A 15537-nucleotide genomic window follows, 5' to 3' on the forward strand; every position below is an offset into this window, starting at 1 on the left:
ATCCTACACTTCCACAAAAATAAGACCAATTTTTTCAAAAATAAATAAATAATATATAGACCAAGTTGGTTTGAAATTTAACATCTAATTTGGGGATTTTTCATTAATCTCAATTAATAATGCTTTTTAACATTCCCACCAAAGAAAGAAGGAAACCGCAAGAAAATGCAATACATTCATTCATTCCCATGCCATGCATTCAGTCCCCATTATGCATTTTGCGTTTCCTTTCCATTTCCCTTCTCTTTCTTCCCTTTTATTCCCCTTTTCACATTTCATATTCAACTTAACGCCGAAATCCCCACTCGCCTCCATTCCTCAGATTTCCCCTTCACAGATTTTCTTGAAAATCCGCCGCTAGCCCTTTTTGGGGTTTTCAATATCTTGTTTTGAGTATGGAAAACCAGTTTAGAAACCCATTTTTGGATCAAAGGTTTATGGTATTTCTTTTGATCTTCTTCTCTCTCACTTGCTCCTTCTCACCTTCCTGTAAGTATATATATTCCTCTCTCTAATTCTCTTTATCTCATATTTGTGTTCTGTTTTGTCTGAGGAAATTAAAGGGTTCTGATCTAGTGAGGGAATAGAAGAAATTTAATACAAAGCTTAGGTTGAAATGCAGATGGATATGACTCATTGGACCCTTATGCTAACATTACTATCACTTGGGATTTCTTGGTAGAGAATGGGGATACTTATGATGTAAGTATAACTGTTATGATTCTGATTTTACTGTTCAATTTTTAGTTTATCACTGTTATTACTTATCATCTTGAATTAACTTAACACTATTTCTAAAAGATTCTTGTGTTGGAATACTTTATCTTAATTGGAATACTTTATCTTAATATTTAAGTGTGAATCACATATTATTAAAATCATATTATTGGTTTGTTTCATTTTAAAATGATCATGGCCATCTACCTAAGATTTAATATCCTACAAATTTTTTTGACACCCAAAGGTTTATAGGGTCAGACGGTTATCTCGTGAGATTAATCGAGGTGCATGTAAGTTAGTCCGGATTTTCATGGATATATAAAAAAATGATCTATGATTGAGTCGACCTATGGAGTTTTATTTAATATAGGCAACACGTTGAACTCTTAACTGATATTGATGTTAATGGAGTTCGAACAATAGTCTTTCCTGAAAACAATATCGTTGTTGTTTTCGCTATAAGATGATGTCGTTCTAAATTAGATTTTTTCTTCACATTTTTTATTATAAAACTTTAATGTTCATAGTTTTGGGGTCAATCTGAGCATAGCTTAGTGATCAAGATATCTCTACCTGTCTTAGAAGAATTGAAGGCTTAAATCTCACCACGTATGTGAATGTACTTTTAAAAAAAAATATGAGTTTGAGATTGCAACTCTAGACTAAAATATATAGCTTTCATTCTCACTTTCCGAAGAGCTAAAGTTTCTCATTTTTGGCATTTTCTAACATCGTCTACTTTTCAAAGAAACGAATATCCTAATAAGTGAAAGTGTTTGGCCATTTTGACTTGGAAGAATTTTTTTTTTTCATGGAATCTTGCAACTCTTTTTGTCCTCATTTCTCCATGTCTTTGTCCCATCTACAAAATGCAGCAGCTTGTTTCAGTGGTTTCTCTTGTGAGTTTTGCGATATTGTAGCGTTGTGTCATAAACAATTCAATTGTATCACAGCAACAAACTCATCAAACTATCAAATCTTCTGGGAGCTCATCTAACTATATACACATGAAGACGAAAGCAATTACAACTTACCACCTTTTTTTGTTCTAAATCTATTGATTATTATGTCAAACTTTACAGGTGAGGGTTTCATTGTACAATTTCCAACTGTTTCGCCATGTGGAGCTGCCTGGTTGGAAACTTGGCTGGTCATGGAAAGGTGAGGAGGTTATATGGGGTATGTGGGGAGCAGAAGCTACTCAGCAAGGAAATTGCTCCAAATACATAGGCAGAGAGCTTCCTCACTGTTGTGAGAAGGAGCCTGTGATTGTTGATCTCATGCCTGGAGCTCCTTATAAGTTGCAGGTGGCCAATTGTTGCAAAGGAGGTGTGCTATCTTCCATGAGACAAGAGTCTGCCAACTATGGAGCTGCCTTCCAAATGAATGTTGGGAAGTCTTCTGGGAAGGATGTAGATAGCAAAATGCCTGCAAATTTCACACTGGGGCTTGCTGGATATACTTGTAGTGAACCATTCCAAGTCTCTCCAACCAAGTTCAGTAAGGATGGTGGTCGCCGGTGGACACAAGTTCTAGGTAATTACTTGAGATAGCTGATACAAAAATTTGTTCTTCTATGTCCTGTATGATAAAAGATTATAACTTCTTTAGTTAAATTAAACTGTTTGGGATTTTAACAATGGAAAACTTTATAAACAAAATGGATGTCGAACTGACCTTTTATCTTGTTAAGTTGAAGAAGTATCAACATAAAGGAAATATGAGAGTGGAGATTTTTTTTTTCCTTCAAGGTCACTTCTAATACCAAACTGTAGATTGAGTTATGTAAATATCTCTGGCTTCTACTGAAGTGAGCATTGCGCAGTCGTGATTGGCATGTACTTCTCTTCTATAAAAATTATGCTTGGAATTGGTATTTATGTGTTAGTTTTATGAGATGCCTTTTGACATTTAGAAAGCAGTTGCAGAATTGTAGGTTAACCGAACTCCCTCTCTGGGATCTGTACATTATTTCTGATTGTAGAAACATGGAATGTGACCTGTGTTTACTCCCAATTTCGATCATCACCAACACCGAGGTGCTGCGTTTCAGTGTCATCCTTCTACAACAGCACCATTGTCCCTTGCCCTCAGTGCAGCTGTGGTTGCCAAGGGCTGAAGGGAACAAAATGTGTCGAGTAATCTTCCGCATTTTGCCTCCCCTGCCATTTTTTAGGCTTAGTTATTTCTGTGTGTGACTAGTGAAATCTTCCACTGTCCAAAAATATTTTACAGGTCAGGTGAAACTCCTTCAGTGTTGCAACTTCCACACGAACATTACACTGCTGAAGTAGAACCACTGGTGAGGTGTTCACAGCACATGTGCCCAATAAGGGTACATTGGCATGTGAAACAGAGTTATACACGGTATTGGAGGGTAAAGATAACAATCACAAGTCTAAATTTTGCTAAGAATTACTCTGAATGGAACTTAGTAGTGATGCATCCCAATTTGCGGAATATTACTCAAGTTTTCAGCTTCAACTACAGCCCCCTCAATCAGTATGGTAACGTCAGTAAGTTTCGCCACTGTTCATTGGTTATTATAGTTTGTGGGTTTTAATAGTCTGTAGATTATAATAATCTATGTTTGAAGTAGAGACTATTTTAGTATGGGTTAGGATTATAATAATTCGTGTTTGGGGTGCATACTATTTTGGTCTAGGCAAGGAAATAGTAAACATTGTAATAGAGTGAGAGATGATGAGTAAGAGGGGTTTGAAATAATAATACTATAATTAATTGTAGGTTATAATATTTGGAAACACCAACTATTATATTATATTGGAGTTGAACCCACTCCCCACCCACTTGAAATTGGGGGCCCAAATAACCCTTAAAGGCATTCACTTATCGAAGATGTCTTAATAATGTCGGACATTTTTACCAAACTCCCTTTTATATATTTGAAAGATGCAACGAGAGTTTATCTCAAAAGTATTTTGAGATGCTTTTGAATCTATCAAAAGTATTTTTAACTAATTAAACTAGCATTTCTTGCCTAAATAATGATAAAAATTGTACTTTAAATGCTCTCTTAAACATGTCTTTAGGGCCTCATTATTTATAAGAGACTGATCCTTTTCTGGAAAAAAAAAATGCTAAGTATAAACTCTTGTTGTAGATGACACTGGGATGTTTTGGGGAATACACTTCTACAATGACTTGTTACTCACATCAGGAGAGAGAGGAAATGTCCAAACAGAAATTCTTCTCCAAAAAGATTCAGAAATTTTCACTTTTAGAGAAGGATGGGCATTCCCGAGAAGAATTTTGTTCAATGGAGATGAATGTGTAATGCCACCTCCAGACCAATATCCAAGGCTCCCAAATAAAGCTCACAAGGCCATGGCAGCCTCATTCATAGTTTTCTTCTTGTTTCTCTCTGTATCATTATAACAGAGGAAATTCAGGAGATGGCAATGCAGTACACAAGTTACAAGCAGTAAGTAGTATAGCACACTTTTGAGTTTTATTTACATATGGCTCTGATGATGAGAATATTAGTTGAGATGATGAGCCTTTTTCATACCCTTTTATTATCATTGTTTCTAGACTTGATTCTTCAAACTTTGAAAGCCAACCAAATGCTAAATGAAGAAATCCTTTTAAAAGTGACCTGTTCTTGTTGTGCTGAATTATTGTAGATTAATGGTAGCTATGTAGATGTGAGATTTTACAATTGCACAAAGACACTAAGGGTGTGTTGTGGATCCCCTGCAATATTGAGTAGTGGTGTCGATACGTGCAATTCCCTCAATATCAAAAAATATTTTCATTTAATGATAATGAAAAAAAATTGTACCAACCCATTTTCAAAATATCAAGTAGATGGATAAAAATCTCTCGAAAGACTTTCATTTGCTAACCAAATTTACCTGATGTAGAGACAATCAAGAAAGTCGCATAAGTAAGATAATATGGATTCCTATTTCTCAATGATATCCCATGATCAAGACAATTGGCTAGAAGCATACCAGTACTGTAATGTGCTCCTCCATGGAGCGGATCTCTACCAATTGAGTTATATCCCCTCGAGCCAAAATAAAAGGCTTGTTCGTGACCATCTAATTCTTCATAAAGGATATACATAAATTTGAAAATTTGAATATATAGTTATATTACTTACATTATAGAATATCAAATGAAAATAGTGATTAGTTCTATCGGATCGGTCGTTCAAAACCTTTGGTCTCTACCCTGACCCATACATTTTCAAGTAGTTAATTTAAAAATAGTCATTTTGGAGGAAATTAAAATTTTTGGCAATCACAAGAAATAACTTTTCATGTGTATTTTAATCCCTTTTTATAAAAAAATATTTAAATAAAAATAAATTTTTTAAAAAATAGTTTTTGCTCAAATCAATCCAAAGGTCCCTATCCAAGCCAATACAAATGGGTCAACTATTTTGTTGACATTTCAAGATGTTGATCAATAAGTGAAATTTTAAAATGTTGATTCTCATTGAAAAATGGGTTGAAATTTTATGATGTACTTTTTTTTTCTTTTCGTCATTTTGGGTGGCATTATTGTTGAATTGTAGGTTATATTTTTATTTATTTTATACCTTTTTTTAAAATACAAAAAATAAATTAAAAGAATAGTGAAAAAAAAAAAAAACAAACAAAAACAGAAATAGGGATGGAAGTGCATTGGTTTGAGAATAAAAGTTAAAAGGAAAAAGAAGATTTGCTTGTTAGAGATGAATAATTCATGTATTTATGTATTCAAAGAACAAACTAAATCTTTTTTTTCTTTTTTTTTTTGTTTCCTCTATTCAAATGGGGAAAAATGAAGAAATTGGTAAATAGGATAAAAATGACAAGAGTGAATTAAAAAAATTATAAAAAAAAGTTAAAAAGATATAAATAAATAAAAAAAAAAAGAATGTGAAGAGTTGAAAATTAACTAAAATAGAAAGAAAATGAAACAAATCAAAATCAGGTAATGCATATAAAAAAACAATATAGATTAAAGATGAGAGAAATTGTTCCATCGAAAAGAAAGGAAAACGTTGGCTTAAATCTATGTGGGACCATGTAAAAAATTATATAAATAAAAATGTAACAATAGTGCCACGTGTCAAATGATTAAAGGAAGGACTAGAAATTTTCCCATGCTCTTTAACCGGGTTAATTGAATAAATAAGGTACTTTTAAAAAAAATATTAGAAAAAAGGGGTTGTTTTGAACGAATTTGGAAAAAGGGGTTGAAATTTTGTCCTAAATTTATTCAAAACAACCCCTTTTTCTAATATTTTCCAAAAGTACCTTACTTATCCAATTAAACCACTAATAGATGAAGGTAAATTTAATATCATACCATCTTACATTTGTTGATATTAAAAAAAAAAAATTAACAAATATACTGATTTTTCTTCAAGACAACAAATATTCTCCTTGGACGACTTGGGCTTTCGAGGGAGTTTATCATCGATTCTAGAGCTACAACACCATGACGAAGATGAGTCGGTAGCATGGACATCAAGAAAGAAGGGGGAAGATTTTGAGGAACAGGAAGGCAAGATATATACGCATAGTGTATATGAGTATGTATTGAAGTATATACCATATATATATATATATTAATCGTTGTATGTTGTGAGAATTACAAATAACATAAGAAATTGTAAAAAAAGTATTGAAGAACAAACACTCGAACGATTAGGTTGAGGTATGAGTAGTGGTGGATTCAGAATTTCAAGTGGGGCACAAGTATATATTAGGTTAGATGTTTAGCCTATAAACCTCTAGTTTTGTGTTTATATATAGTTCTTAAACTTAAAAATTGTCTAATAGGTCTCTGAATTTTTTATCTTTGTGTTTATATTTGAAAATATTAACAATTAAATGTGATTTAGACATCAAATTTAATTTTGTGCTTAATATGTAAGAATTAAGATTAGCCATCTTTTTAAAATTAATGTATCAATTACCGGGATTTTAAAACTTAAGGTTTAGATAGTCACAAAATTGTCACTAGAGCGACTCCACACAATAGTTTTAACATAAGAAGACAGTTTGAGGGGGGCATGTAACGTGGGTTTCAAGTCATTTGTAGTGTGTTGTATTTCTTTTTTTCTTTTTTTTTCTTTCTTTCTTTCTTTCTTTCTTTTTTTTTTTTTTTTGTAAAGGATTGTATTAAAGAAGGGGTAAGAAAATCAAACTTCTAACCTCGAGATTGATAGTACAAATATGGTGCCAATTGAGTTATACTCATGTTGACATTGTTGTATTTCTTTATTATTACTTATTAATTACCCGCATAACATTTATTCTTTTGCATGACCCAAGTACAACGAATGACTTGAATCTTCTTTGAAAAAAAATGGAAACGGTGGACGACAATAAATGGGATATAGAAAATTAGGGTAAATGGATGAAGTTAACCTTTGAGTGAGTGAGTGAATTAGGAAAAGCTGTTAGTGAAAGTTTATTTAAAATGAAAAAAAAAAAGGAAAAAGGGAATCTCATATTGGTTATTTTATCAATGGAAAGCCTCCTCATATATCCTCACATTTGCTTGTGGGTTTAAGTCCCAAGGGGTATTCATGTTTTAGAGGGATGAAGAGATAGGCAAATGTAGGTATGGTGGACATTCAACAGGCGTTACCGTTTGGTTGGTCGAACACGACGCACGTGTGTGTGGAATTATTGGTTCTAGTGCAGCTCCGACTGAGACAGTGTTTTTCTGGGTTGTTTTACCCTGGGGATGGCATGGCCTTATCCCAAACTGCTTGCACAAAGGGCAAAGCCATAAAATGCCTTAAAGAGAGCGAGATCCGCGACTCAGCTTGCATTCACCATTTGATCGTTTTACAGGTTTTGTTTTTCGACAACCGTCGTTCGAGCCAATTGATTGCAGTCCTCTTCTGTTCGTTGGGGGAGTCGTTTCCAACAATTTTAAGAAACTTATCCATCTGCCACTATTCGTTATAGCCCTGTCAGCACAAAATAACTTCATGTCCTCTGATCTTAAATGTTTTTTTTTATTCGAAGAGGTGCACTTCAAACATTGGAAGCAGAAGATGTTTTTCTTCCTCACCATGAAGAAGGATGCTCACGCCTACACCATTGAGAAGCCAGTTGTCTCAATGATCCTACCGAACAACAAATCAAAGAATCAGTTGTTTGGGAAGAAAATGATTTTCTCTACAAAAATTTTATCCTAAATGATCTAACTGATGATCTTTATGATTATTATAGTACAATGAAGATAGCAAAAGAAGTTTGGGACGCCTTGTAGAAAAAATACAATACCAAGGAGGTTGGTTCGAAAAAATATGCAGTAAGTCGTTACCTAAAGTTTCAAATGAAGGACAAAAAATTTGTGGAGGCCAATCCCATGAACTGCAGGAAATAGCTCATGAGATAATAAGTGAAGGTACATCTGTTGATGAAAATTTTCAATTTGATGTTATTATCGATAGACAAGTTACCCCCCTTGCGGAAGAATTTTAAAAATACTCTAAAGCACAAAACCAAAGAATTCTCCTTAAAGAGTCTGATAACACACCTAAGGATTGAGGAGGAAGCTCACAAGCAAAACCAGAGGGAGGAGGTAAAATTCGTACCAGGAAGATCTGCTTCTGCAATGATAAAGCCTAAACCAAAGTCAAAGGAACCTAAGAGGAAATGTTAGAATCGAGGCTCTAGCAACCAGAAAAATCAAAAGAATCAGAAAGCCCCTTCAAAAGAAATGGTACAATTTCTTGCTATTGTTGGGATTGATGTCCTAATTCTCCCAGAGTCTCGTAATTTGTAGACGTACACATTGTTATGAATAAAATAAGAGTTATTTTATTTTGCATTTACTCGTATCCAATAAACAAAGATCTGTGGTTATTGTATGTAAACTGAAGCATGTATATGAGATATATAAGTGAATCATGCCTTAAGTGATAGCTTAAAAAGGTCTGTAGTATAAGGATAAATGAGGGATACCTTGTCTTTGTAACACTACGGATACAGCCCGCTTTGTAGAGGTTTACAAGTGTTGTAAACTATTACAGATGGTTGATCTTGACCATTCATGTGGAGACATGTGAGCGGGGGTGTCCTATACAAAGAGTTTGTATAAGAATGGACCACGAGATGAATAGTCTCTTTATATAACATCGTTGATACTTGAGACTTACATCTCACCTAAACGACCATAGGTGACATGACCTTAATCCTGAGTATTTTGGGAACTCTTGCCTTTGAGGGCAGTCCTTTGATTAGTATGGGTGAGAGTGGCAAGATTGTCAACTCAACAAGCCTACCTTTTAGGGGATTTGTCTGATTGGGGAGCTGGGAACTCAATTACACAAGATGGAATTCACTCCTTCCCCGAAGCAGGGGTAAGTACATAGATTGCTCCCTTAAGAACTGATTCTGGATCTTGAACATAGTGACCACTGAAGGAAAGTGATCACGAGGATTTCCATGAGCAGCAGAAAAGATCATTCCAAATTACAATCATATATGAATTTTACAAATTACAGTCGTAAAACAAAACAAGCAGTTATGCATTCATTACAGAAATTACAACATATATAAGTACAAATGAACAAGGAGAAATGCTACGAACATTTTTAGACTCGTCTCCACAGTCCTTGACCACGAACGCTCAAACACAGCAACCTCGAACGCTCGTCCAACACGACTGCTTCACAACAAAAACACCGCGCACTCGAACTCAACGATCGTCTCGGTCACGAATAGCCCAACAGCATGAACAGCCTCCACAGAACCTCAACGGTGTCGAATTGAGTATCATACCACCAAGAAGGATACCTTCGTATTCTCGGTGTGAGAATCCAGAGGGTGGGCTCTGTGTGGACTTGGTTTGAGGCAGAAGACAGAGGAAACAACAATCGTGTAAACAATTTAGCAAATGGGAGATGGCTGAAACCTATCGTATAGGTCGATGCCTAATCGTTTAGCAAAAGCTAAGAGATCGTCTAGCAAAAGTTAAGCGATCGTTTAGCTCATCGCTTAGTTCCTTGTCTGTCGCTTACAAAACACTACACGATCGTTTACCTTTGTCAAGTTGTCGCTTAGTAAATCGTACTTATTTGACAACTTTTGTGAGATTCTTTTTCTAAGAGAGAAAAACTCAAAATCAATTTTGACAAAAACTTACTAAAATTAGGAAAACAATTTTTCTTTTATCTCATGGTTACCATGAAACCACCAATAACCTCCCACTCAATTGATTATTAGAGAAAAAGATTTAATTATTTAATAATTAATATTATTATAAATATAAATGATAATCAACTTATCATACTATATTTATAACCTATAGTTTTAATATTTCATATCATGAAACATATAAACCATAGTTCTTTTTCTCTTCCATGACACTTAATGTAAATCTCATTTACATTAATCATCCACTAGATGTACCTCATACATCAAACCAATCATATCATATATAGTCGAATTATCTCTTGTCAATTTGAACATTTCAAATCAATACCAAGAACTGATCCTCAACTGAATTCATTGAGCTACCAAGGGAATCTTATGGACCTGTAGCTTGAAGCTCCAACGATACGTGAATAACTGAATAAACTCTTTAGTCACGAGATCCACCATCTGTTAACTGTCAGGCACTCTACTAAAGACCGACAGCTAAACTCTCCTTACCACAGATATATGATGTGTCCATCTTAACCAATTAGCCATGTGACAACCCTTCACAGATCGCTCGTAAGTACAGTTGGACCAATAACCGTTATGCCCCTGTAGTTACCTCTAACTCCTTAATTACCACTAATCCCTATAATGAACACAAGTTATAGTCCTACTATGATTGAGTCCTCTCTTCCAAAAAGAAGTTGTGGCCACTATGTTCAAGCCCCAGAATCAGCCCTTAAGGGAGCAATCTCTCTACTTATCCCTGCATCGGGAAATGAGTGAATTCCATCTTGTGAATTGAGTTCTCAGCTCCCAAATCAGAAAAGTCCCCAAAAAGGTAGGCATGTTGAGTTGACAATCTGGCCACTCTCACCCATACTAATCAAAGGACCGTCCTCTAAGGTAGAAGTTCCCAAAACACTCAGGATTGAGGTGTGTCTCCTATGGTCGTTTAGATGAGATGTAAGTTTTTAGTATTAACGACGTTATATACAGAGTCTAGTCATTTCGTGGTCCGATCTTATACAAACTCTTTATATAGGACACCTCACTTGCATGTCACCATATGAATGGTCAGGATCTACCATCTGTAGTAGTTTACAACACTTGCAAACCTTTACAAAGCGGTTCGTATCTGTAGTGTCACCAGGATTAGGTATCCCACCTTAATCCTTATACTACAGACCTATTTAGGTTATCACTTAAGTATGATCCACTTGTATATCACATATACATGCTTAAGTTCACATAAGATAACCCCAGAGCTTTGTTTATTGGGTATGAGTAAATGCCAGAATGAAATAACATTTATTTTATTCATCAAACAATGTATATCATTACAAACAACGAGACTCCGGGAGAATTAGGATACCAATCCCAACGGCCACAACTTCTCTTTGGAAAAGAAGTCTCAGTGATAGTAGGACTATGGTTTATGTTCATTAGAGGGATCAGTGGTACTTAAGGAGTTAGATGTAACTATAGGTGCATAACGGTAAATTGGCCCAGCTGTACTTACGAGCGATATGTGAAGGGTTATTGCACTGTTGATTGGTTGATATAGACACAAAATATATCTATAGTGAGGAGAGTGCAGATGTTGATCTTTAGTAGAGTGCCCGACAGTTAACGGATGGTAGATTTCGTGACTAAAGAGTTTAGTCAGTCATTCACGTACTGTTGGAGCTTCAAGCTATAGGTCGATAAGGTCCCCTTGGTAGCTAAATGGATTCAAGTTGAGAATCAGTTCTCGGGGTTGATTTGAAATGTTCAAATTGACAAGAGAAAATTCAATTATATATGATATAATTGGTGTGATGTATGAGATACATCAAGTGGAGGATTAATGTAAATATGATTTACATTAAGTACCATAAAATAGAAAAAGAACTATGGTTTATATGTTTCATGAGATGAAATATTAAAACTATAGGTTATAAATATAATATGGTAAGTTGGTTATCATATTTATTTATAATAATATTAATTATTTGATAATTATCTCTTTTTCTCTAATAACAATTGAGTGGGAGGTTTATATGTTCATGAGATGAAATATTAAAACTATAAGTTATAAATATAATATGGTAAGTTGGTTATCATATTTATTTATAATAATATTAATTATTTGATAATTATCTCTTTTTCTCTAATAACAATTGAGTGGGAGGTTTATATGTTCATGAGATGAAATATTAAAACTATAAGTTATAAATATAATATGGTAAGTTGGTTATCATATTTATTTATAATAATATTAATTATTTGAAAATCATCTCTTTTTCTCTAATAACAATTGAATGGGAGGTTATTGGTGGTCTTATGGTAACCGTGAGATAAAAGAAAAAATGTTTTCCTAAATTATCAGAGTTACTTGATTCGAAAATTTTCTCATGGACAAGGCTATCAAGTGAAATTGTTTAACTAAGCGACAGCTACTAGAGGGACTACACGATCGTGGAGATTGACTATACGATAGTTCATCAGCTGGTTGTAGCTAAACGATCGCGTGTCATTATCTATACAATAGGCTGCCGTCTTCTACACGATTGAGCACATCGTTTATACAATAGACTGTGTCATCTCCCACTTGCTCAATCGTCTATACGATTGTTGTTCCTTCAGTCTCTTCCTCTAACCAAGATCATATAGAGGCCACAACTTCTGGATTCTCACACTGAGAATACCAAGGTAACTATTGTGGTGGTGTCCTCACTCAACTCAATTGATTTCGAGGATCTGGAGGTTGTTTGTTGGGTTCGTGATCGTTGTGTGTTCGTGTTGTTCGTGTGGTGTTTATTGTTGATCGTGCTATTGCACCGATCGTTGCGTTCAAGGGCTATGTTGCTGTTCTTGGATGATTGAAGACAAATCGAGGGTGTTTGAAGAATGGTTCTTCAAAGGTATACATACTCTATTCCTTGACACTCTCTTAAAGCATGGTGTAATTTCTAATTGTTGCATGACCTGTTACCATTTTGTACTGTAATTGTGTATGTTCAATTTCGAATAAAATTTGGAACGATCATTCTGCTGCTCATGGAAATCCTCATGTCTTATTTCCTTCAATTGGTATCAGAGCCAGGTTGTTCTGGTATTCCAAATTTCACTTCTGTTTTGAACTTCCTTTACAGTCATGGTGGGTTTTTTGCATTGCATTTAAGTGTTAAATGCATTTGTGGATGGATATTGATGAATGTTTACGGGTTAATTGCCTCTGTTTAAAGCTTTCTTTAAAGTTACAAAATGTTAATTTATAAGGGCCTTTACGTTTTTAGGCATAATTAACAAGCAATTGAGTCTGTAATTCAAACTGTTTGAGGTTGTTGAGTCGTTTGTGATGAAGTTTCGAAGCATGGAGATGCGATTCTCAGTGAGGAAGAAGACCAAAGGTTGGTCGTATCGTGTAGCCTAGGATAAACGATTGTTGGGATTTGGCTAAATAATCATGTAGATTTTTCTACGCAATCGTGTAGTATTTACTAAACGATGGGGTAAAGTGTTCGCTATATCGCGTAACGTTGGTTTCCTGATCACGCGGATGCTGGAGCGAAACGATCGATTGGGAGCATTTGATGCTCATCGTTTTAATAAAAGGCACGCGCACTAAGCGATCGTGTAGTTAACATGCTCATCGCATAGTCACTGACTACACGATCACAAGGTATACGATACGGTATACGATACCTCATGCTTGCTTAGCGATCGTTTAGACGATTGCACATCACCACATCATTGTCATTTAGATGATCGTTTAAGGCTTGCCTTGTACATTGCATGTTGCATGATCGCGTGCCTCATGCTTCATCACATAGTCAAGGTACACGATCGTTTAGCTCAGGAAACATTGGTAAACAATTTAGTAAAGCGTTTACTCTTTCGTGTAGGTGATCACAAGGAGTTTGGAACACGATCAAGGAGATGCGGACTTCAACTAGATGGTTCAAGACTCGGTTCACCTATTTGAACTGGAGACTCTTTGCTATTTATAATAGTTAGCTTTAGTTTTGAGGATTTAAGGCCAATTATCCCAGTTCATCAACTTTTGCTTAATGTACATGAGATGTATGTGGTTTATATGGCATGGTGTATGACATATAGATTTGAAACTCACCTTAGGTTATGCAATTATTCATGCATCATATATTATAAGTGTTATAATATAGCATGATGAAATTACAAGAAAGCATGCACATGCATCATGAAATATAAGAGTTATATTTATGCATGCAGGAAGCATATTCATGCATCATCTTTATATTATAAGCGTTATAGTATAAGGGTGGATGGAAGCATGTTTTCTTAGTTCATTGCTATGTTATATAAGTGTTATATAAAAGTAGTAATGAATGAACAATGTATGGAGCATGACACACTTTTACTAATTTGTAAGCGTTATGAATGCCTTGTATGTGTTTATTTCACGTTGTGGATGGTTTTGGTTGTTTCTGTTATAAACATTATAATGGAAATTAGAACTAAAATCAATAAGAAAAAGTTGCATGCGAACTTAGGCGAACTCATGTTTTAAAAGGGTTTTAAAAGTGGATTGAGATATACCTAAGTTCAAGGTTCTAATGGGATTAGCAACCTAGTTTAATCTTTTTAAATCGATTTAATAGGATTAAATTGATTGGCATAAAAGATTAAAATTGTATTAAATCTATCTATAAGGGATTTTTTATCTAAGGCGGGTTCTGTCTAGGCTAGGGTACTTAAGCTGACGAAAACGGAATACCCCTACCTGGGAACCTACCTGGAAAGGTAAATTAGATAGATTTTCTACAAGCATGCGACAGTTGATCAAAGACTCCGTTAAAGAGTTTAATGGATGATGATCAAAAGTTGTTCAACTTTTCAAAATAAAAGTTACTCTTGGGCAAACCTAAAATAGTCACTTAGTTAAAATCCTTAGCCATGTTTTTTCTAAGTAAACTAAACCCGAAGTTATAAAATACTCAGTGGGAGGAAGAGATATATATGATATGTCAATGATTCCACTCACATTTCTCCCTGAATGTTCACATCGTGAGATTCATGCTTGACCTCGTGGTGCCCTGGGAGAATCTCCCTTCGGATGGTGTTTGCATGAATCAATATCAAGTTGGACAGAGNGTGGTGCCCTGGGAGAATCTCCCTTCGGATGGTGTTTGCATGAATCAATATCAAGTTGGACAGAGAGAGTATTTATAGTAAGTGGGTGAAGGGTGTGTGTCAACACGTCCTGTGGTCTCCTTCATTGGTTCGCATCGTGAGATCATTCTTGCACCCCCTCCTGGCACCCTGGGAGCGTCTCCCTTTGGATGGATTTTGTGTAGTTGGTAAATATCAAGGTGAACTCTAGAAATGGATAGAGTCACTTTAGTTTTTGCCCCAATCGGATTTTTTTCCCTTTAGGTTGGCTGCTTGGGGCGAAACTCTATGGCCTAAAATGACAGGTCACACTTACGAAAAATTGTTAAGTAAGTTAATGATTTCTTGACCAAATCGATGATGACTAGTCGTTATAGGAGCAATAGTTGTTCTGGTATTAATGGTTGGTTGAGAATGTCTCAATTCAGAGGAGGGATAAATTGACCACCCTTCGGCGGCCTTTTTCCCTAAACCTTTGAAGCGTCATTGTAAAACTAGATGTCACACGAGGTTCATTTTGAGTTTTGCTAAATCGTATTGGATGTTGTATGTTTTT

At 35.1% G+C, this 15537-nt stretch overlaps 1 protein-coding gene across 1 annotated transcript; it reads left to right on the forward strand.

Annotated features, from left to right (window-relative positions):
* Positions 1-323: 323 nt before the first annotated feature.
* Positions 324-4314, forward strand: LOC120091053 (COBRA-like protein 6). The gene is made up of 6 exons (XM_039048861.1): positions 324-489; positions 623-702; positions 1803-2256; positions 2705-2858; positions 2956-3236; positions 3845-4314. Exons 1-6 carry the CDS (start codon positions 396-398, stop codon positions 4117-4119), a joined length of 1338 nt encoding a protein of 445 aa, XP_038904789.1. The 5' UTR covers positions 324-395; the 3' UTR covers positions 4120-4314.
* The last annotated feature ends 11223 nt before the right edge of the window (positions 4315-15537 follow it).

Source organism: Benincasa hispida, chromosome 1 (genome assembly GCF_009727055.1).
Source record: "Benincasa hispida cultivar B227 chromosome 1, ASM972705v1, whole genome shotgun sequence".
Taxonomy (NCBI): Eukaryota; Viridiplantae; Streptophyta; class Magnoliopsida; order Cucurbitales; family Cucurbitaceae; genus Benincasa; species Benincasa hispida.